Raw genomic sequence first — 24,951 nt, 5'->3', positions numbered from 1 at the left:
AGCGAGGTGATTCGAGACAGCCATCATGGCTTCACCAAGAGCAAGTCCTGCCTGACCAACCTAGTGGCCTTCTACGATAAAATGACTGTGTTGATGGACAGAGAGCGAGCTATGGATGTCATATATCTGTACTTCTGTAAAATCTTTATCATGGTCTCCTCAAACACCCTTTTCTCTAAATTGAAGACATGGATTTGATGGGTGGACTGTTTGGTGGATAAGGAATTGATTGCATGGTCACATCCCCAGGGTAGTGGGCAATGGCCTCATGTCCAGATGGAGACTGGTTACAAGTTGTGTCCCTCAGGGGTCCATGCTGGGACCAGTGTTGTTTAATATCTTCATCAATGACAGAGACAGAGGGATCGAGTGCACCCTCAGCAAGTTTGCAGATGACACCAAGCTGAGTGGGGCAGTTGACATGTTTGAGGGATGTGATGCCACCCAGAGGGATCTGGACAAGCTGGAGAAGTGGGCCCTTGTGAAACTCATAAGGTTCCACAAGGCTAAGTACAAGGTCTTGCATCCAGGTTGGGGCAATCCTTGATATCAACATAGGTTGGGGGGTGATGTGATTAAGAGCAGTCCTGCAGAGATGGACTTGGGGGTACTGGTGGATGAAAGGCTGGACAGGAGCTGACAGTGTATGCTCACAGGCCAGAAAGCCAACCATATTCTGGCCTTCACCAAAATAAGTGTGACCACCAGATTGAGGAAGGTGACTCTCCCCTTCTACTCTGCTCTGGTGAGACCTCTCCTGGAGTGCTGCATCCAGCTCTGGAGTCCTCAGCACAAGGATGACACGAACCTGGTGGAGATGGTCCAGAGGAGGGACACAAAAACGATCAAACGGATGGAACACCTCTGCTATGAGAACAGGCTGAGAAAGTTGGGGTTGTTCAGCCTGGAGAAGAGAAGGCTCTGGGTAGACCTTATTGCAGCCTTTCAGTACTTAAAAGGTGCCTATAAGAAAGGTGAGGAAAGTCTTTTTAGCAAAGCCTGTTGTGACAGGACAAGGGGTGATGATTTTAAACCAAAAGAGGGGAGATTCAGACTACATATAAGGAAGGAATTTTTCACAATGAGGGTGGTGAAACACTGGCACAGGTTGTCCAGAGATGTGACGGATGCTCCATCCCTGGAAACATTCAAGGTCAGGTTGGATGGGGCTCTGAACAACATTATCTAGTTAAACATGTCCCTGCTCACTGCAGGGGGGGTTGGACTAGATGACCTTTGAAGGTCTCTTCCAACCCAAAGTATTCTATGATTCCATGATTCTATGACATTAGCAGAGTTGGCAGGTGCAGTTTATGCTGACAAAAATGGGCATCCACACTGTGTTCATTTACCTAAGAACTTGCAATTCTTAGAAAAACGAACTGTCAAAGTGATTGAAAGTGATTTAAACCACTAGATACAAAGGGCATTCCTTTTATTTCCTGGAGGGAGTCATAGCAATAGCTCAACAGCTCCATACTGCTCTACATCCCAACAACTTATTTAATGACAGAACAACAAAGAAATGAATGAAAAAAGAAAACCTGGAACCATAAAGATGATATAACTGTCAAGAGAAATGAGTACCCTACACTGAAGTGCTTTCATTTGGTTACTGTCAGTTTTTCACTGACAAATAAAAGCTCAGCCAGGCAGGAGTAACGCTGTGACTCAGTCTGTTTGGAGCCCTAGTTCCGGGAGAGACTGGTTCTCAAAAGTACTTTGAGTTCATGATGTGGAGATCTTAAGCAGCACATAGGATTGAAGGCAATGTGAATGTGGCACTAAGTTTATAATACATGTCACTACCTTTATAAGATACCGCAAATAAATTCAAATTGGAACTGGTAGGTGCCATTTTTACTGGTTTCCATTCAGTAGCCAAAGGTTGATAAAAATCCAAATGCAAGCGATCAAGCTGCCATTGCTTTCACAGCAAAAAAATCTGATTTTGCTTAAAGGCAGCTCATGGGAGGTGCGAGGGAGTGAACTCTAATCAAGCCATAATGAGGGTGCAGAGGGCAGGCTGCTTCCCAAACAAAACAAACCAAGTAACCAGCTTTCAAGTCATGAGGATCCCCACCCATACCTCCCAAGAGCAGCAACTGCTCCAGTGGAGATCTTCAGCACAGAATGTCGTTTTTTACTGAAGAAAATGCCTCCCCCGGTCTTTGCCAAACAAATCAGCAGAGGCGAGCTTGGGCCCAGCCTCACCAGAACCATTGCTTGGGGAAAGGGAGAACAGCACCAACAATTCTCAATGTCAAAACTGAACCCACATCCAGCAGAAAACACAATTTTTTCTTCCCCTTAGGTGTGCTCTTAAGGCCTAGCCTTATACTTTAATACATATTGCTGGTTATAAACTGATTAAATTCTAGCCTGAACCTCATTTCTACCTCAATTCTAACCTTTAGCACAGACCAGAAGAGTCAAGGTATTCTGCCTCCTGAAAGAGCCAAGTAGGAGCACACATCTTGGTCATACCAACTAGCCCTATGTGGATGTCTCCTTTTCCCTTAGAATGTATCAAATGACATTAAATACGTATATCTGGCCACATGAAATGTTCCCTAGAAGGAATTCTCCCTCAAGAAACGTCACCTTGCTAGCATGCTTTGCTCAAAAGAAAGGAGTATCTAATTAGTGAATGGTAACTAACTGGTAGCACAAAGGTGTACTTTACCACAAGCCAGTGTAGTAATTCACAGGATATCACACCAGCACAGAACTGGATGCATGTTATCTTTTAAGACACCCCAAAATCTTTCCAGAAAGACTTTACTAAAATAAGATGCAAGACAGCAGCTATTTTCTCATCGTACAGCCTCTGAAATTGGACAGAAAAAACACTTTGTGAAATCACATCCCAAGTCAAGACAAACACTGCATCTAAGAGTCAATATTTATTTGATTAATAACTTACAAAATTTAACAGATTTAATTTATGTAAGGAGAGCTAATTTATTAAACATTTTACAGGGGTTTTTTTGTTCACAATGTAATACATCAAGATCTCAACAGTATTAAAATAATACTTGGCACAGTTATAAATAAAGAATATACAAAAAAATCCATAGCTTAAAATGCAGTGATGCTGTTTTACACATCAATTGAAAAAAAAATCTGGTGGACATCAAAGAATACAGAAACCTGCAAAGAAACAGCACATGTTTAGGGCCAAGACAAAATTCCGATTTATTCTACCTATGTCAGATTAAGTTGGTCTGATCTGCTGTTGCTCTGGATCAGCTTTGCTATGTTTCAGAAGCAATGCGGTTTTGGATCAACAAGTGAATTGTTAAGTTTGATAACTTGACAGAAAAACGCTGCATAGTTGGCTCCCCCCCTGCTTGATTTTATGATTTCACATCAAACGATTCAGTGTTACTCAAGACAAGTTACATTTTGCACTGGAAACGTCATACATTCCAAATCCATATATGCAAGTTAATTTTCACAACTACCTACTATTGCTCAAATTCTGCAGGTCTCAACTGTCACCAGAGAGCTATTAACAAGTAAATAGTGCAGAACTCGCTACGTACTACCAAAGATCACCTCTTCTGCAGACACTTTTGACATGGAGTGCATGACACCATTCATGGCAGTTAACGCTATGGGGCAACTGAAACCAAAACTCGTATCACATACTGAACTGCTCTTCTGGTGCTAGGCAATATTTAATAAAGTGGATTAAAGTTCTTCAAGTCAACCGACCCCCAAGAGAAATGTGGGGAAAAAAAAAAAGAACAAATATGCAAATACCATCAGTGTTTAAAATAAACATTGTACGATCTTCATGGGTTTTCCTGATTAGAAAAAAAATGAGCAACTGATGTCAACTGTTTTCACTGAAACAGAACATGTCTTCGTTAGGATTGCAAATTTTGTCTGACAAAAATGGCTAAAGCTTCTTGCCACCCCTACTCCCAAACCTATCCCATTAAAACTGTGTCCAAGACGACGTTGATTTTTCCAGTATTAAACATTCAAATACTCTAATGCTGCACTTCTGTAAATTCTGATATCTGGTACTTGCAAACTAAGTGTGTGTCTTGAGATCAATGAACAACTACAGAAAAAATGTTTACTTGCAAATACTGAACATCAACTATTTACAGTTTCACTGCTCCTCTTACTAAGGCAAGGGCCGGGAATACCACTAGATTGCTTTATTATCTGTAATCTGCATATTACAGAAAACGCTAATTTTGCCAAGCATCAAACATGCAGTGAATTTGCAGGGCATAATGCCTATTAACAGCAATATTGAACATCACTAAAAGCTTATTAGATATCTTCCTACACTTTTTTGGTTTAATAAAATGAAAAAGGGCAGCTTTAAATACACTAAACACACACTCACAGAGAGAAAACTATTTGATAAATTATTTATATACAGATACACATTCTTTACACTGGTCTCAGACATCTGCGTTCAGGTCCCTCCCCAAACTTCCCTCACAGGTTTCTTGAACCACTGGGTTGCTACAGCACTTAGAAGAGAACTAACCTGATTCTCAGTCTCTCTGTAAACAATAGTTAAGGAAGCAGTGAACAATTCACCATGAGTATATGAAAACACCATAACAAAAATCAGTGCATCACATTCAAGAAAAGCCCCTTTGGAATGCAATTTCAGATCATTCCTTACCTTCCAAACATATCTGTAGCATGAGAACTTAAAAAAAAGAAAGTAAGGGTGATTTCCACGTGCCAGTACACCATCATCTTCAGAATGTTGCGTTACATTTTCTGTGGGCGTGTGCTATTATGGGGATTTTAATTTCCTTTTTTTTTTAAGTTTGGTTTCCATCATTTTACATCCAAACAAAATAAGCATTTCAGACAACTATGGGTTCTTCTTCTGCAGTTGTATTCAACTTAAAACTATCTTGTCTTTTTATAATCAAGATTTTTGCTTTCACGTCTGTGGTTTCCCCCGTGCAATGTCTTTTCCAACGTGTCTCCAATTACACTATGCTGTCCTGTATGAGGACCAAACCGAATATTGAAACATTGTTAGATTGTAAGTTGCTTATACAATGACTTCAAAGATAATGAATTCTTTCCACTTTTTTTCCTGAACATTATATACTGTAATCTAGTTATACAGGTGTATCATGCATTTAAGCAGGGCTTTAACTCTGCCAGAAGAGCTTTCCTTACTGTTTATTTCAGACTATATAAACTCAGATCAGGGTTATTACAAATATTTAATTGTGCCACAAACTGGTGGCAAGAACAATCACCAAAAAATGTGGTCAACTTATTTTCTCTCACCATTATCTGCCTTACTGCTATAAGATAATACGTTACAGGGGATTTCTACCACATGATGTATATAACAGTATTGAAAACCACATTTTTCAATGTACATAATACTACAGAAAATCTGTATTAAAAAAAATCACTTTACAGGAACTACAGCATAGTGATCAGTGAACTCTGCATCATGAAATTTAGTTTTATATTCTAGATTCTTGTTTCAGTGGAATTATTCATCTTGGGAAATATTTTTTTCTGCTCAGCACAATGTAACTACTTTGTCAATACTTCAGTAATCTCATGCTCCATTGTGAAAGACCTTAAATAAAAAAAACAACAACAAATACTGTGAATATGCTGTCGTGAATAATTCTCATGTTAAGAACTGTTAAAATCCCTTTTTGATCTTCCTCCTCTTCCTTATCATGTTTGGCAGATTATTCTGTCCATTTTTACTTCTGTTAATAAAATTCTGATGAAGAGAAGGTACTTTATGATTCATCATCAGCCCTACACATAGCATGCTACTCTTCAAGGGATGCGGATTCGAGAGAGAGAGAAAATTTTTCAGGCACCACTCAGATATGATATGCTCACAGGATGAAGGTGGTGCTACACAAGCTGGTAGCCTGATCCTGAAGTTTGGTCATACTCTATTGTATATTGCCTTGTCCAGTCCACGATAACAGGCCGAAAAAGACCACAGCATCTGAATTCAAAGAAGTCTATAATGTTCCTTATACATCCATGGCTAAAAGTGAAAGAAAAACACCTGTTAGTAAGCAATACCATAACTCATCTAATAAAGTCCAACATTTATTGTCTATTTACAAATTTGACTGTTCATCCTCTATGTTCCTAACTGTAGAAAACCAATTCAGTTCACAATTACCTGAACTTGCTGATGAGCAAGTTCTGAAATAAGAAGTAGTCACCAGTACACTGGAGGATGCTTCATCTTGGACACAACCAAGGTGTTGCGTCTTCCACTATCTACCAAAATTGTATGGAGAAATGCAACATATTATTGGCAGTGAACCATCACGTAGCACAGCATGGTAATTCAAGTCCCTTTTTAAAAGGGAAGTTGCATCATATGGATGGATGCAAGTCAAAACAGCAGAAAGTGAATGTCTTCCTAGAATAATTTCCATTTTTGTTAATATCTTTTCCTGTCGTACATACTGGTTCACCGGCTTCAGGTCTAAGATCAATTAAGCCCCTAAACAACACAAATTTAAGAGAGCATTATCTAAATTAAATGAACTATTCAAATGCTTTCTGCTGTTGAGTCAATTAGCTGTCAAATATTTAAGGTACCTACATGAAAATTCCAACATGTTGGGGTTTTTTTAACTTAATTACTCATGGGCTGAATAGATCACGGTTTTCTGGAAGAGAAGCTCATGTTATGATACGTGCAAGAGTAAACCTAAGCAAAACAGTGATAAAAACTGCTCGAAGCCAGTGCTTCATCTGACAGGTGATGCCAAATCGCTTATTTTAGACATCTGGTGTTATTTTCAGGAATCATTTTTATAATAGCAGCTATTTCAGTGAAAATGGTTTAAGAATGTGCACCATGCTGTGTTCCTCAGGCAAAATAATTACCTAGTTTTGTTACAACTCTAATCTGTAGGAAGACTGCAACCAGAGATGCCTGTCTGCTTTTCACTAAAAGTTTTGTATGGAGAGATAAATAAAGGGGGGAAAAAAAAAAAAATCACGCAAATTTCTCTTCTAGCACAAAAATCAAACTGCAACAATAACTCTTAATCTCTTGTTCCCCTGGTTCTCACCTGGAAAAGCAGCAGCTCCCACAGGACAGACCGCAGGATGAGACATGTTTCTGGCCTTTCACTGCTGATCTTGTAACATGACAACCCAACATGCCTTTATTTATTTCCTGCTTTGTCTCCACAAGCTGCTCCATGCCCCTGTATTCCCATCACAGCGCTATTTCATCCCCAAGTCCCCTGCTTTCAGCTTGCACCCTCATCACTACAGAAACCAGAATCCCAACCCACCCTTTATACTGATACCCAAAAGCCTGTGTCACACCCACTTCAGCTCCTGGGATATCCTGCTCTCTTCCCCACAAATAGCTTTGCATGTGCTCTTCCTCCTAAGCAGAAAGGAAATGATGCCTCTTTTCGCACAGTAAAGAGAGCAGGGGAGCTACTGCACAGAGCAAATTTAACAGTGCATTAAATATCAATCAGGAGAAAGTGCCTGGAGAGGCAGGGAAGATCCATGTCAATGTTGACATCACACAATAAGCAACTACCCCTGGTTTGGGCACCTATATGAAGAGGATATATTTATTTCCCTGTAAACTCCAAGGCAAAATACGTCCAGTGCTGTAAAGCATTCTTTTCTGTGTTTATGCATTGTTGACTGCAGAACGATTTTGGTTGGAAGAGACCTTTAAGATCATCCAGTCCAACCGTTCACCCTGCACTGCCAGGGTCCCTAAACCTCAGCACCACATCCACACGTCTCTTAAACACTTCCAGGGATGGGACTCCACCACCTCTCTGGACAGCCTGTTCCAATGCTTCACAACCCTCTCTGTAAAGAAGTTTTTCCTAATATTCAGCCTAAATCTCCCCTAGTGCAACCTGAGGCCGTTTCCTCTCATCCTATCACTTGTTACATGGGAAAACAGACTGACCGCAACCTTGCTACAACCTCCTTTCAAGTCGTCGTAGAGAGTGATAAAGTCACCCCTGAGTCTCCTTTTCTCCAGACTACAGAGAGTCACTACTACTCTAGACTAATGGTCTAGAACTACTACAAAACATTTGTCACTTCCTTTAAATGGATAGAATGTGTTACTGTAAAAACAACCAACAGATTCAGCATTCCAAGTAGTGAAAATACTCTAAAAATATTTAGCTATGTTCTTTTTCAACAAGCTGCAAAAAAATCAATGTATGCAAGGCTACACAAATAAGATACATGCTTACACTTTAAAACTTACTTGAATGGGCTTTCAATAGATGTGGTTGTAACTTTAAAGTGCTTGTATCTTCTTGCATTCATTCTTTCATTTGTCGTGATACCCAAGCAAGATATCTGAAGACAGGAAAAAGAGCAAGCAGTTTAGCTCATGTAAAAACAGGCAAACAAGCCCCGCATGAGCCAGACTGAAAAAGGAGGACCAAAGCTACTATTTTATATTCCTTCTTGTGAAGAAGGAATTTTTGTCTGGGGAAATTATCAGGTCCCGGCATAAAAACACCATGCAACAGCTGCACCAGATTGTGCAAAAGGTTTAACTCAAAGGGATCAGAAATAAATCATGACCATTGAATAAACTGTGACTCAGTGCATAAGAAAACAATGTCTTTACTTCATTGTCAGCTGAACTGTACTGTAAATAATAGATTCAGGAGCTACTTTACACAGCACTTGAAAGATGTTCTTTTCCTCCTGGGATTCTAGTAATAGCTCCACTAATACATTTTCCCCCATTTATAAATTTGTTGCAGTAACATAACTTTCTGTCTGCAGGACAGAAATATGACCAGAAAAAAGTGGTGGGGTTTTTTTGTTGTTGCTTAGGTTTTTTTTCATTTTTACAGAATCATTTGACCCAAAGGCTATGATTTTCTATAACAGCTTTCCACCTACGTTAGCTTAAAAGGTATCTTATGTAAAACTGGAGTTTATGGTAAGGTGATGTAATTTGAAACAAAAACATGAGAACTCCCTTAGCAGCCTTCTAAAACAGGAAGATAAAATCTTACAATGCCTAGTGAAATACAAAAAGCCAACTCTGCTGCAAGTTACAAAAGCCAGAACATTTAAAAAATTAAGTTTGGGCTGGCTTGCCTCATTTGGATGTACTTAATATTTCAAGTATATCTTTGCCTCCATGAAATCCAGTGAAGTTTCATGTCTATTTTTATAAACAGACTTTCAACGATCAACTTTTAAAGTAGGAAGTAAAGGTTTTAAATTATTTTTCTAAGATAGTAGGTAGTGTTTTGACAACAGCTCCGGGCAGTTCAATAAGAAGGACAAGTCCAAACTTTATCACAGAGAGGAAAAAAAACCAAAAAACCAACAAACTAGCAAGAGCAGGGGTTGTGCAGTTGGAAATCAAAAGAAGCAATTTAGAGAACACCTTCATCACCTTCATCATCTTCATCATTACAGCAAACTCCAAAGAGGTTTTCCAAGAACAATCCCTAAGTTTTCTATGCTTAAACACCTTAGGAAACCCAGTAACACAACTGTGTGTTGCCTTTTCATTTTTCCAGGTTACTGAAGAAGTGAAATGCTAGAAATATTTCACTTAATTATGCTAACGATACAAAATACTATGAGATGTATTTTTCTAATTGGCATAATTCAAAGTTTCATCTGTACATCGATCATATTAACAAGAATCCTCAGTAGAGAACTTAATGGATCATGATACAAGAATGATGGAGGGTTCTCTGGAAAGTTACATGCTGCTTCTGCTAGCAGTCCAGTGGGTTAGACTGCTTTGAAAGCCACCTGAAATGCATGTAGTTACCTCTGCGCATTTGTCTTTGGCAGGAAAGACCTCTAAAAGACTGAAACGCTCTTGCTCACACATGTAAGATTTTAAGTTAATAACATTACAAACTGTGAATATCGTAGAAGAAGGAGGATAAAAATGTAAATTTCCTGAAAAGTTTTACCTAAGCCTTAGAGGATTATTTTTATTTCCAGGATCTCTGGAAAGATTAAATCAGAAAGTCTCACAGTTTATTAATGACAGATCATACGGAAAGACTTCCAAGTCATACTTAAAGGCTTTCAGTATGCATTGTCTTACCTTAAAAAGAATGAAGAAAAGCTTGGGTTTAGTCAGATTACAGTACAGTAACATGATCTCAAATCACACTGAAGCAGCATAAGAAATTATTGCATCCCATCTGAAGTTACCACCCTTCCTGCTAATGACATACTGCATTATTCCGATTCAACCCACAGATCTTATCCCCTGTTAGTCTTTATTGCCTTTCTCTGGTCTGTTTTGCCTTTTTGTCATTTTGAGAATGGGAAGTAGAAAGTAGGTATTTTAACCTCTTGTTAAAAAAAAAAGCGCAAGTGAATGAAAAATGAATGATGCCTAATATCCAGAGCCAACAGATGCCTGCCTCCTTCAGCGTGACTGAGAGACTAAACACTTGGTCTTGCATAATGAACACTAAAATTTAAGTGACAGAACTATTTGATTTTCTTATGTCATTCCCAAGACTCAGCATTACAAATGAAGCGCTCTTCCATACCTGATACATCTGACACATGAGTAACACAGCCACCCACATGAAGTGAAAAACGCTGTTTAGAAACATCCAAAACATCCATGGAGAACAGGTAGCAATCTGTGTAACATAGGTCCAAAATCCATCCTTGGCGTAACTTGTCTCACAGTGGAAACCCCAGTCTAGAGAACAAAACCAAAGTGTCAAAAACCGTACAGAAGATTTAAGATCTGTTTACTGTACATCACACTGCCCATATTAGAATGTATGACATTAAATAAGAAAATGTCAATGTGCCAAAATAGTTTTACTTGCTCTCTCTTCCTCTCCCAAGTCCTTGAATACATGACATATGCACGTACTTGGATGTGATGAAGAAAATAACCATCTAGGATAAGAAAAACATCACCTTCTAACTTAAAATACACAATATAGTCAATTATTAATATGCAGTTCAATTCCAGAATAAAAATATCCAACACTCTGATAAGGCAGAAATCTGTAAAAATCCAGTATTTATAAGCAATTTTAAAAAAGCCAAACCCACACATTTACTCACAAGAGATACATCCATAAATCATCCAGCAGATCATAAAAAGCAGGAAGAACAGGTATCCCATAAAATAGCGATGGTTCCCTGCTCCTAAAGTTGCGCAACAAGAGGGATCAAATTACTACACTTTCAGAAGACAACATTACCCCAGAAAGTTTAATGCTTGCTTAGAAGTACTGTGTATTATTCTCTGCAGAAGTGTTACTCTCCCATATTAAGCCACTATAACTTCAAGATGTGAAATTATCTGGTTTACTTATCATTTTAACTTCTCAGACAATACAGCAATATTTCAGTTTATTTACATTTCTGTCACAGCTGCAATTCATATAAAGGAATTTAACTAGTAACCTGTTTCGTGAGCTAATAAAATTACTGATAGATGATATTTAGAACAACGTAGTGACAGCTGTTGCAGAGCCCTAAACAGCCAAGAATTGCACATCAATAAATATTTTTAAAATTCCATTAAAAAATCATCAGACAGCAGAGTTCACTTTCTTAAAAGAAATACAAATATGAATAAATATACAATCTCTCTTGATAACAAGCTAACTCACAACTTAGGTTTAAAGCTGCTTGATGAAGCTAGCTAAAAATAAAACATCTAATAGGACTTGTAAAACAAATACATGTAACTGAACAAATGAGGTCTAACAACCTGGCTAAAATAATGAATGGGATAAAACCCACTCTGCCTCAGACAGAATTTAAATGCAAGAAATTCCAGTTTTACTAAAAGACTGATCTATTTTTAACGTTAACAGAGCTAAAAAGATGCCTATTATGCGAGTACATCATAATTCTAAAGAACTCAGTCATCCTTCTGTTTGTAAAATATGTCCACTATTGTAACCTTCCAACAGCTCTAGGCTGTGAACTAAACCCGCAGAGATGATAATGGGCTACAAAAGATTTGGCTGTCACCATCTACCAGCACAGCATTTACTACTTCATTATGTCAAATGTTTTGCCTGCTAAAACAAGAGCATCCTCTGGAGGCAGAAAATAATCAAGTGCTTTTAGCAAGTGAACTGAAAGACTGCATAAATAAGAAATGAGGAAAAACACACATACAACACAAGCTAGACTAAACATACATTTCCTTGAAAACCAAACAAGTTCCTTGAGACATAAAATATGTTGTAAGATTGCCTTCAATCACCTAAGAGCATATGAGAAACAGTGCTGGGAATGTCCCTAAGGTATCATTCTCATTTGCATTCTAAATTTGTTGAACTGTTAAGTTTCATAATAAACATTTTTTTTTTTAAAAAAAGGAAGTTAAACAGAGACCTAGAGGTCTGCCTGAGAGGCACCTGATGAGATGCTGCTTTCAGGTACAATCTTGGTCACAGTTAAAAAAGAGACTTCGAAAAAAAGAAAGTGGAGAAATTTTCTATGTCTTAAATAAGATTGGGCAAACCAGAGCATTATTCTCTACAGTTTTACCCTGGACTGCAGGAACACGGTTGGTTATCCTCCACAGTTCAAACAATGCTATAAGAATTGTTGTTAATTTCTTTTACATGGTTGTGCTTGTACTATGCAAAAGAGATCACATATAATAACGATAACTGATTTTTTTACTGATGTCGTTATATTGCATTTAGATGGTTTGCTCATTTCTTAAATTTTGCCATTTTTAGTTCTTAAAGAAGAATCTTTGAGGAGAAAGTGATCATTATTCTAAACCATAAAATAATTTCTCACATACAGAAGTCCTACCTTCCGGATCACTGCTATCAGAACAACAACTCAGCATAATCCAAGTGACATGACGGTTTAAAATTTGACTGTAGCTCTTTTCATGCTATTACTTGAAAATTAAATTTGTTGCAATACTGCTGTTTGTGTTTGAAATGTAACCATAGGTTTAATAAAATGTTATTTTTCATCTTCAATCAATGCAATTTTGATACTCCATTAAAAAGATAAGTATAATCACTTTTAGAGACTTGTTCACAGTAATTTTAACTAAAATTTTGTGGGTATGATGAAAATAAATTGCCCTTATTGCTGATTTATTTATTTTTCAAATAGTCTGCATTTTTTGTCAACCTCTTCAGAACGGTAAAAAAAATTGTCTCAATCTCTTTATGTGCCAAGTTTTATCTCCAAAGGATTTATTTTAGAGTGTTGTACACACTCTTGCAATATTTCTCTGTCCTATATTTAGTAAAATTCTTATCCTTCTAACACATTCAAAAAAAGACTACATAAACCATTTCCTAACTCCACATTTCCAGAAAGGCGTGAATCATGTTTCCGTTTTTGGCAAACGGACCACAAATTCTGTTTCAAGAATGGATTCTATTTTGTAATCCTAAGCACACGGTCACCGAGTACCAATCCAAGAGAGACAGAGAAGCCATATAAGGTCATTTAGAGCATCATTCCTATTCAGGACTGTTCCCATAGTGTGATTTCTAATGCTTTTTTCCCAGCATTCTTTCAAGCATCCTAATGTTTACTTTTACCTCCTAATCTGTACAAGACCACTAGGAGGAGTGTGTTTTTCCATCACCATGTTTTCTTAAAAAAGCATTTTCTCCACCTAACTTAATCCCATTACTCACATACTCTCTTTATTACACTCAAAGTCTTTCCTCCCCCATCTGCTTTTTAGTCTTCTCCGGTTACTGATTAAATATTGGAACTTTCTGTCTCATTGACAAGTACTCCTAAGCACTTCTGCAAAACAAATTGTCACTAAACACTGTCCAAAACCTGAGTCCATGACCCCTCTTGTCTGTTTTAATTAAAATTGTTTTAGTTCATATTTAGATGTTTCACATCTAAAATATAAAAAGTAGTTCAGGTAGTAACATGATTAGAAAATATAAAATAAAAGGGAGAGATGTAAGTCATCTCAGTTAAGATTTTAGTGATGTTCTATTATGATTCAAATGTCAGCACTGACTATTTTACTCTTGATCATAAGACTACTGTGACTAGCAATTATTATTTATAGATACGGAAGGTCTACCATGAGGCATTTAAGTTTCTCAAAAAGTATGACAGGGAATGGTAGCATTTAGAGACTATTCCTGTTGTGTATCTGTTCCTTTCATAATCACTGGGGAGAATAAATTACTACCCGGGGGGTCCAAAAAAAGCAGAATACCTCAACAGGAAATCGTTCTACCTAACTGCTATAATCACAACATTTTTGAATACCTATAGTCTCCCATTAAATTACTGGTAAAGATGAACAATTTTATCTTATGTAATGGTAAGAGTCAGTTGTGGAATCTGTACACGCCTTTTCTGCGGGAATTAAGATTTGCATCTTTTCATTAGTAGAGTTTATGTTAATAAAAATATATACACAGAACAATTTTGAGCATGGATTTATAATAGACAATACAAATGAGAATAAACGGGAGAACTGCATGAAAAAAAAAAAAAGCTCAACACTGAAAATGTTTTCCCTTTTATCAGAATTCCTGAAGACTTTCTCTTAGACTTGGGCAGAAGGCAAGTCACTTTCACTGTGAATGGAGAACAGACAAAGCTCTGCACAACACCCAGGGTCTATTTCAGAAGCACTTCCCTTCTTTGCCAGTTAAGACAACATCGTATTTTAGCACATTACTCACCTACACAGTTACCCACCCATGGGCAGTGGTGATCAAACTTCGCTATGCATCGATTACATACACCACAGTGTTTGGACCTCACTGGCTTCCGTATCTGTAACATTTATCATCATTTGTTCAGAGAAGCAAAAAACCCTGACATATTTTAAATAGAAAAAAAAACCCCTCAATTTAAGTGTAAATTCATTTTGCTGTAGTTAACTTGTTAGAGAACTTCGAACTTGATGTTAACTTTTAAAACAATCTTAGCTACTAAGTTTAATCTATACACTATTTAACATAAACATCTATGCAACCAGCCTGAAATTATTTTCTCACTGTTTTTGTTATATAAAGGATTTTTTCTCCATATGAAGTTCTCCTATCACTTCCAGCTCTGTATAGCAACCAGTTTCAATTCATCTTTTTAATAACGAAAACACAGAATGAGTTTGTGTGTAGGGGTAAATCATACGTCGCAAATATTCGGGGTGGACGATACGACAATCTATGTGTGCACACAAGGCCTTTATTAAGATATAACTGCAGCAGACGGCTGCAGCCCCTACACACACACAACTCCTAAGTGCTAACTGCACAGTTAACTCCTTATCACATCTATTTATAGTTTCTAAGTTATCTTACGTATTCTGGCTGGATTGGTTTCAAGTACACTGTCCTGCCCAGAGATGAGCTGGCTTTCCAATCACCTATTGACACAATCTCTTTGTCTCCTCCTAAATAACATGCCTCACGCTGCTGACTGACAGCAGGCTCACAAGGCTGCTTCCCGCACCGGCCGGGGGGTCACGCCCACAAGTTTGAGTTCTACAACTCTGTCAGAATCATTCATAACTGAGCTCTAACATAAACTCTTCCAGTTTACTTTCTAAAAACAGGAATGACTCAAGTGGCACGCAGTGGAATTTAAAATACTAAATTAATACCAACCTTTTTTTTAAAGGTTATATTTTGAAAGAAATACAAACTAGCAATAAAAAAAGATATTAAAATGTTCTGAGATATATACATACATGCACTAACATAATTCTAAGATGCCACATCTGTACATAACTTTCCAGTTTAAATTTTGGGAATATTAACATCATTCCTGTTCTCCACAGGTCAGAGCATTACAGTGTAACATGTAAAACCTTGATAATTTTATACGTACAGTTAACTTCCTAACAAAGAAATGCCATACATTTACTATGGTTATTCTTTTTTTTTCCTTAAACAGTTATGTCCTTTTACACCTTCAGTGGTGAAACTAAGTATTAACTAGACTAAGAAAATATTTGCCTGCAATTTGGCAAGTTTTACAAAAATTTAGATTTTGTTTTCTCCCTTCTCAATTACTGCCAAATTGAGAAAGACACTTGAATTTTGAAACAAAAAAAATTACTAGAAGCACCACATAATTCTGCTGTGAGTTACAGTAACTTGTTAGATGTACGGCCAGCCATCTTGGCAGGTATATTGGATACTTTGATTTTGACACTGGCAATTTACTTCCACAATAATAATTTTTTTCCTCTTATTGTTGCAGGCTATTTTGTGTTCAGATATATTATTTATTGAAAACACTGCTGAAATTAAAGATTACAAATAAATCCTGCCCTTGAAATTGCATTATTAAGGACAAAAATGTGTTCAGTATCGGAACATTTAATTTTGGCCTAACATTAAGAAAAAAAAAAAATCAGAGCTACAGTGGATGAAATAATACACTACCAAGCAGGTACTGCAGAATATACTGAGGTCCAGACTTCCTGTTTCTGCAAGTTCTACTATTGTCTGCAGAAAAAAAAACAAAACAAAAACAAAACAGGAGAAAAAAAGACCAAAAGAAATTAGAATTTAGCAAATAAACAAAAGGTGACAACCATTCAACCATTGTAATAGCTGCTTCTCAGACCCGGGGCTCTGAAGTGTATTCATTTCAGGTACTTTCTACACACAGGAACAACTTAAATTCAGCTGAAACTGATTTAAAGCTAATTTAAGGTAGTTTTAAATTTTTTTAAACTACTTTATTAAACCTATATTTACATTTGCTTCTAAATAAATTCTAATTTAAACTTATTCCTAGACCATCTAGGTTTCATTAGAGAAAAAACCCAAGCTTATATTAATTTTGATACATCCACACAGTGATTAGCACCTGTTTGACTAACTTGTTTTTAAACCTATTAAAACTAACACAGCTGAATTTCCAAACAGGAATGTAAATAAATCTAGCTAGCAGGATCAGTCAGCCTAAAAACCAGACTTTCTTTCCAGAGGTATCCCATCAAAACCTTTAAATCTATATTTACCTCTTTCCTCAGACGTTGAAGCTTCAAGAAAAGAAACAATGCAAACCAAACTGCCTCTTATAGGTAACGCTATACTTATGGGTCAGGTGATTCTCACAGGTAGGTATCAGTTAAAGCATGGCTACACCTTTACACTTCATGATAGCTTTTTTTTTTTGGTACAGTCCTTCAGTATCCACTTCATTGTTGGAACAGAAGGAACCTATTATTTTATTCAATGCTTTACAACAATTTTTAAAATTCAGCAGCTGAAATCACACCATCTGAGACTTAAATGACATCTTCAATGTATGGAAAGTACCCTGAAAACATATTTTTACAGAACAGCCTTCCTTGACCCAGAAGGAAATTGCATAAATAGCCTGATGGTGAATAGATCAATTACTGCTTCCTTTCAAATCACATACATCATACACATTAGGGTGGTTTCTAACTGCAGAAGCAATAAAATACTCCTTGCAGCTATTTTTCTCATCATAGAAATATAAACAGTTTCCCTAATTAGCTGGTGATCACTAAGGTGAGTATCTTGACTGAAGCTGCAGTTTCCCCCAAAAAACATTACATTACACTACATTAATATAACTGGTTAGGGAAACTTTATGGATATTTTTCCTCAATGTAACCAGTAAAAGCTACCCCCAGTCAACAGTCTGGGGGCAAATCAGTGTCTTAATGCTTCCCCTGCTCAGCTCAGGTAAATGAGGAACAACCTTTACAGTTTTCTAATGCTTGAAGCTCTGAAAGTTGGACTATTTTTTCTCCTCGCTTGTTAAATTCCCATTTGCTTTTAGCCCAGTATTCTTGCCTCCACCACTTCAACCCCTAGACCTAACCAAGCACTACCATTCACAAGCCTTGTCTCTCTTGCAGCTTGCCATCTCGGTACTGTACACCCATTTCTCACCCTCCTCTTCCATCCCTCATTGCTCTAACATTTCCCACTACAGGTCTTGAAATTAAAGGGTCCCTCTCACAAGAGTACGTTTTGTTAATAAACCAGATGAGCAGAAAGCAAAAAAGCCAACAAGACATTATCTACTGTGATTTCAATGTTGCCTGTGCGGCTTTTGATACCTTGGACAATTTCGTACAAAACATTTTGGACAATTTTGTAAATAGTTCTTCTGATTTCAGTGGGAGTATACACTACACTACAGACTAATGATAGGATGCTCAAAGGTGTGATGCTCAGCACTGGAGTTCAGTATTGTCCACAAGCAAGACCCCAAAGGGCAGGAGAATTGAACTGAACAAGAGCAGATAAACCACTTAAATACTCAAGTTAGAGCCACACTTTTGTGGTTTGTAAACACTGGGTCTATTTTCTCTGCTTTTGAACTTTAAATTGTTTATTTATTATTTATTTACTTATTTTAAGAGTCGCTAGGTTTGTTTGTAACACAGAAGAAAGGACATTGACGTATTGATAGAATAAACATCTGAAATTGTTGCTTACTACACATTTCCAAACATTCTTATCTTGGTCATCTGGAATGAAAAGAATTTTTTGGTTGCTCATTGCAAAGCTAAAGGCTAACTCAACATAAAACATTTGGAGACAAGTCACAAAAACATGAGAAAGCAGCACAGTGCACAGAGGTAAGACACGCACCCTGCACTGGTTTATGGCCCTGATAATGGATCACTTTACAGTTCGGTTAGCCAAAACGCAAGACAAAAAAATCCAAAACATTCATAACCATATGCATCTGACTGAAGAAGTTGCATTTTACAATTCATAACCAGTTCAGCAAGGCTTTTGTAACCATACGTATCTACTTAAGCGAGCAGATCAAATGAACTACGTATTTGCGCAATTTGAACCCCAACCAAAGTGCAGTTGTTGACTATTCTATTTCATTTAGCCCAGTAGAAGAAAGAGAATTTAGTCTGGAGTTTACGCTGGCAAATTTGCAGTAACAGAAAGGGAATTTGCAGAGCAAATCTGCGCATTAACGAACAAGTCAGTTATAACCTATTGGAAAATACAAAAATCATGTAAGCTATCACAACCACCCTTTTAAAGGCTATTAGGTCATTCCTACACGTGCTCTCGTGTCAATGCACACAAATGTTTGCACAAACGAGCGTAAAGTAGAAGAGCAAAACTCACTTTTTGTGGGATGTGAGCTTCTAGGAAACTTAACCAACATGAAACAAACAAAATTATTCTACTGCTAGTGTAATTTTGGCATATTTAATGCTCGGTTTGGCTGCTGGGTACAATGCACTTAAGAGAAATCAGAAACGCTAATAATAGTTTTATAATGTCTCAGAAAGTTATCATTAGATCATCCATATTTTCTCTAATATTTATACCAAAACAAAAACTCACCCCAGATTTCCAGGGATTTTGGTTGTTTTAGCCTCAAAATGTTTGTCAGTCTAATACTTTTAGACACAAAAGAAAGGCAAATTAGAGGTGCTTAAAAGTCTGGAAGGCTTTTATAAAATCAAATTAACCAACACTATTCCCAAAATGGATTATTTGAAAACTCTGAAACTTTACATTTTCATTTCACCCAACTGCTTTTTACATTTTTTATCTGAAAACTTAAGATGTAATTTTATTTTGTTACTCAAAATGACCAAAACATAACTTTCGACCGGTAAGACTTGAAAGTATATTCCAAAAGTGAAAAAATAAACCTGGAAGACAAGACTTTTCAACATTTTAGACCTTTAGTTATATGACAATTTATTTCTATTTCATGCACTGAGCAGCAAACTTCCCTGACCAACTGCTAGAAGGCTGCTGAAGAATGAGTTTCACAAATCTCATGGCTTTACCTTTTTCTTTTGTTCTTCCGTGGCTTTGATGATTCCTGGATCAGATTTCCAGGATTTTCCAAAATTGTAGAAAAGTGCAACACTATTAGCAAGGAATGGAAGATGTATAAAGAAAAAATTGAGATGTGTTTAAAGTCAAGGAATCTAGAGTCTAAAACTAAATCTCCTCTGGAAAATATCCTTTGATAATTCTAAAATAAAATTTAAATAAATTTAGTTTTTAAAAATGCCTTGAGTCACTGTCTTCTGAATTAACAAAATTCAGCACTCCTCTAAGAACTAGCTTGGTAATCAGTGTTTTGTATTATTCAACCTTGAAAGCTTACTTTTTACAATGCTGTTTTCCATGAGGAATTTCTAAAGCAGTTACCCTTCTAAAGAATGAATAACGATAGTTCAGTTTTTGTAATTATTTTCCCTTTTAAATAAATTAAATTCCACAAAATTTATCGTCTTACAAGTATTTCCTGTTTTCAGAACAAACATTTCAGAGCTCTATTTATAAGATAGTCATTTGACTGCCTGTGTCTTCAGAGGCTTGAAATTCCCATTAGATCACAGAAAGGACTGTTTCTAGCCATAGAAGGAATTGTGCTCCAATGCACACCATTGCATGGCCATCATGTCTTAACACCGCTTATCTCCAAGAAGGGTACCTGGTCCTTCTATAAGGCCATACCCATACTTTACACCAATGATAGTTATTTTTAACATACATCTAATACAAAACCACAAGGAAGTATTTATAAAATCACTTACCATATAAAGACAAAAAAATAACCATTCGTTTTAAAATATATTTCCTGTGTCGAATGACCTGCCGTATAACATTTGACATGTCTTCACAGAATCAAAACATTTCTTAGCAATGATGATGAAAAAGCAAATACTTCAGACATGTTTCTTCCATAAAAGGTAGAAAATTGTTTACTCTGATAAACCTACAAAAGACCTGACCAACCTGACTAAAGACACCCGTCAACTGCGAGTCAACTTCAAGAAGATAGCACATTTGGCCAAGCTGCAGTGACAGAAGCCTCTACAGCATTATCAAGGCAAAAAGGACACTTACAGCTCAGCACAAATCACTGGACACCCAAGCTACACTATATTCTGAGTAACTTAGATGATTATTTCTCTCTACTTTAGAGAGAATAACTTTAGTCATTAGAATAACTTTATTAATTAGAATAACTTTAGTCATTAAAACTTCTACTGTAATTAAAGTTTAATGTATTGTGTGTTCGCATTACTAAACCCTGCATATAAGACTTAAAAACAAGCATTACGTGGCAATCTGTACTGAATTGGTATTTAACTCTTCAAAGACAACAACAAAAACTCTTTTTTACATGCTTTGAAAAAAACCAACTTTTGACACTAGAATAGATGCTCAAATTTATTCTACTATATATCTAGAAGTATACTTTATTATGTTTGAGTCTGTTCTTGGAAAAAAGGTTTATTGAAGGCATTAGCAGTCTTATAAAAAAATTACATAGTAAATCTACATGGTACATATACAAGCAAATATTAAATGAAAAAAACAGAATTTCTCTAGAAAAGTAGTATCTCAAATCCTACACTGCTCTTGTGACGTGAAAGAACCCTGAAGTACATATACTTCTTTTCGATGCCTGAAAAGCTAACAAAGTCTCATTGTTCATGTGAAGTGTATCCCTAATAATTTTGTTTTCCGTCTGCTGGGGGGGAGGAATTGGCAGTGAATTTCTAATAAAAAAAATATTGGCAAGTTGAAATTTTAATCATGTACCTTATACAGGAGAATGTTAGTATTAACTCACTAAAGGCTAGTTAATCTTTGCTCTAACAAACTGTTTCCAGCAAGTTTATAATAGGGGGAAAACCAGCAGCTATACTATAACCTAAACATTCACAGTTTTATTTGACACATTACAGCTGAAAAGGTGACTTTAATATTTATACAATCTAATTTCTTCCTATTTTTCTTCTAAAATTACCTGCAGCCGAGAATAAGCGGGTTTGACTTATCTGTATACCTAGAGAGAGATTACATTTTCTTTAGAATACTAAAAGTATCACCGGGGTTTTTGCCACCGCAGCGAAAATTGTTTTTCATCAAAAATACCTTAATCAGACATCTGTTACAAATAAAAGTACAATGGAAAAAAGATTATATGACCCATTCGTAATTACTCTACATCATGTCTAAACTGTTAAAGAAGATGGGGGAAAGACAATTTATATTCTAACCAGTAAAAGGATTTTTTATAACCTTAAAGTTTGGGAATTGGTGTTTTTTACTAGGATTTGGGCAACCTGTGTGATAAAGAAGCTGTCAATGGATGCAAGCCACAGGAGCAGAAATTCACTATGCAGCACTTCTCTGAACATACCCTTCCCCCATTTTACTCTTCAAAATACAGGGAGAGCATAAGAGACTCCCCACAGAGTACAGGTAGGTGACAACAGATAGCTACACAGGAAACTTCATTTGACTAACAATTTATTAGACAAGATCCATATTTAATAATCTGAAGCCTGCAAAAGCTATCTCCATCTTCTATCTAACATAAAAAGTTCCCTTCGCGTGCAAAAATTAATTGCCATCTCCCCCTCCAGAGATTTTTTTTTTTTTTTTTTTATACACACTTTTGAGGAAGTATTTAGAATGGAAGTTCTGGATAGCTGGGCCTGGGATTTGGATTTTTGGAGTCTTTGGATCCTCTAGAAACATGGCTGCTAGCTTCTTTCTGCATGCAACACTTTTTGATGTTTTCCTGAAGCTAATTTTGGTAATATTATGGGTTTTTTGTTTTTAACCGCTTAGCTATACCAATTGCCTTGTTACAGTTTTTATAACACTATGCTATTGTAACATCTTTGTGAAACCATGAAAATCATGGTGAATTCTCTTACACTCAGTTTTTAAAATGATCCCTAATTGAAAAAGTGTGCAGTATTTGTTTTCTCTCACCTAAACTCCATCCATACACGAAGTATACTTACAATAAGATAATTAATACAGTATTAGTCAATGATAAATTATTTGTAAAATTATAAATTGGCTTATATCATCTCATCTCAGCGTTACAAATAGTATGCTATACCCAAAAAGGCTGAATTAATGAAAACTGCACACTCTCATTTGCACCAAATGGAAGCAGTAGAACCGAAGAAAAATTACAGTGAATATTTTGGGTTACAGCAAACCCTGACATCTTATAAAAACAGAGCAGTGTAAGAATCTTCTGTCATAACAGGCACTATTTGTTCAGCTGGAACTGAAGAGACTGCATAATCAGCTCACGTATGAACTCGGTATATGTGCCCTGAACTTTTATGGGACACAAGAGAATGTTCTACCTATAAATGCTAATGAAAAAGAATGAATTCTGAAATTCTAGTCTCATATTATTAAAAGTGTATTTTTAAATACTTTTTTTTCCCCTTTAAAAATAAAACTAAATTAAAATACAGTGACTCGGTGTGTAGGATTTTCCCTCTACTCTGCAAACTGTAGAAGATTAGAATATACTTTCAGAGAAAGACATAACTATCCTTTGTTATGGGTAAAATACAGTCAAAGGGAAGCAGCAAAACAGTGGCAAGGAAGTACAAGACCATAGACTCATATATATCCATAAATACTCAAATCATAAATTCCCAGCAAGAACAGGGTTTCTCTTTTAACAAATATACCAGACTCAGAAGCTGCTGAGAAAAACCCAACTGAATAGAAACATTTAGAAGAAATTCAGGACAGTAGATTTATCTAAACTGTTTGAATTTACTTTCAAGACTGGTCTTTTAGAAGACACATCATTAAGCCTCAGATTTATAGGCTTATTTTTCATGTGACCACCCTGAAATTCAAGAAAACACACTGTTGATCTTTGGTTTCGTTTGTTCTTTATGATACATTGTTTCGACTGTCCTTTGCTGTCTCATTAGGATTAAACCCAGAAGACCAGATGATCTTCCAGTCACCTACAATGCACCTATGAGAAAAGAAAATTCTTACCAAACACCTGATATTAAAGTAATACTTGAAGCAATTAAGACCTTTATATTATTTAAAGTTCCAGTAAAGCAATTAATGATAGTTACTTAAGGTTAGAAACTGTTTTTCCAAAGCAAAAGATGGTCAGAGTTTGTGAAAACTACCAGGACAGGTTTTATCACTTGCACATGACAAAGCACTACTCTGCTCTGCTCTAAGTAATCATAGAAAGCTGTAAAAATACAAGAATCCTTTCTCCAATCACAATGCTGTGCCTCATGCTATAAAAATAGAGCAGGCATGCAATTTCTTTTTTTCCAATAAAGCTACAGGGCAATTTTCCAAAAGAAGAAGAATGAATTTGGAATCTTATTACAAAGACTTCCAATTAAAAATCACCAATTAAAGGAAGATGGCCTCAAGCACTTAGTCTCTAAAACTGCTTGTCAGAGAATTGTGTCAGCTCTAACGAGAGCAATTAGTAACCGAAGTTTTTAGACTACTACTGTGTACAAAAAGACTGTTGCAAAGGTTTTGAGGCACCTACCTTAAATTACAGAAGCAGTACACTACTTTATTAAACTTTCTGAAGTCAGACTTTATTAAGGTAACTAATTGTATATGATTACTAGTTCTAGTGGGCAAAAAACATCATTCTGTAACAAAATACCCCTCAAACTTAAGTTACATGAATCAGAACAGTTAACAGAAACAAAAATCTAAGCAATTTGAAAGAAAAGAAAATACGAGCTTCAGGATAAAAATCTCACAATTTGCCAGCCTTAAGGGACAGCTTTCTACTTCAATATAGAGGCTGTCATCAAGTTGTGTTGGCTGTGCAACCATTTCAATATGGGCATTTTGATTTAAAATTGCACATGGTCTTAGATTTGGTTCAAGCTGATGTTATGTGAGCACAAGAAAGCATTTCAGAGTAGCTCAAGACTGGCAACCTCAAAGCTGTAGCAGCATGAGCAAATGTGAGTTTCTAAAGAAAACCTACAAGGTATGGAGAGCTGAGATTCAAAAATGAGATGGTGCAGAGTAACTGCCTCAGAAACATGTGTTTTACTATTTGCCAAAAAGTCAGGTTTTCTTAACAAAAAGAACAGAAAAGCAACTGCAGTCTAAAGGCACAACATATTTAGACCGTTCTACTCTGTTCCACAAAACCTAGAAAATTATACCTGCATACCTGCTTTTT

The 24,951-nt window shown here is 36.4% G+C and overlaps 1 protein-coding gene across 1 annotated transcript in view; it reads right to left on the bottom strand.

Annotated features, from left to right (window-relative positions):
- Nucleotides 1-2,891: 2,891 nt before the first annotated feature.
- Nucleotides 2,892-24,951, bottom strand: part of ZDHHC17 (zinc finger, DHHC-type containing 17) — a 33,532-nt gene continuing 11,472 nt past the window's right edge. Inside the window, exons 6-12 of the mRNA XM_010140626.1 lie at nt 19,763-19,887; nt 16,386-16,448; nt 14,673-14,766; nt 11,077-11,160; nt 10,542-10,699; nt 8,255-8,349; nt 2,892-6,022 (exon numbers count right to left, since the gene is read on the bottom strand). Of these exons, the coding sequence (XP_010138928.1) occupies nt 5,884-6,022; nt 8,255-8,349; nt 10,542-10,699; nt 11,077-11,160; nt 14,673-14,766; nt 16,386-16,448; nt 19,763-19,887 (758 nt within the window). The 3' untranslated portion in view covers nt 2,892-5,883. The remainder of the gene's footprint in view (nt 6,023-8,254; nt 8,350-10,541; nt 10,700-11,076; nt 11,161-14,672; nt 14,767-16,385; nt 16,449-19,762; nt 19,888-24,951) is intronic.

This window comes from Buceros rhinoceros, unplaced genomic scaffold, assembly GCF_000710305.1.
Source record: "Buceros rhinoceros silvestris isolate BGI_N320 unplaced genomic scaffold, ASM71030v1 scaffold10367, whole genome shotgun sequence".
Lineage (NCBI taxonomy): Eukaryota > Metazoa > Chordata > Aves > Bucerotiformes > Bucerotidae > Buceros > Buceros rhinoceros.
Note: the sequence above shows the minus strand (reverse complement) of the source record. Positions and strands in the feature narration are given on the sequence as shown.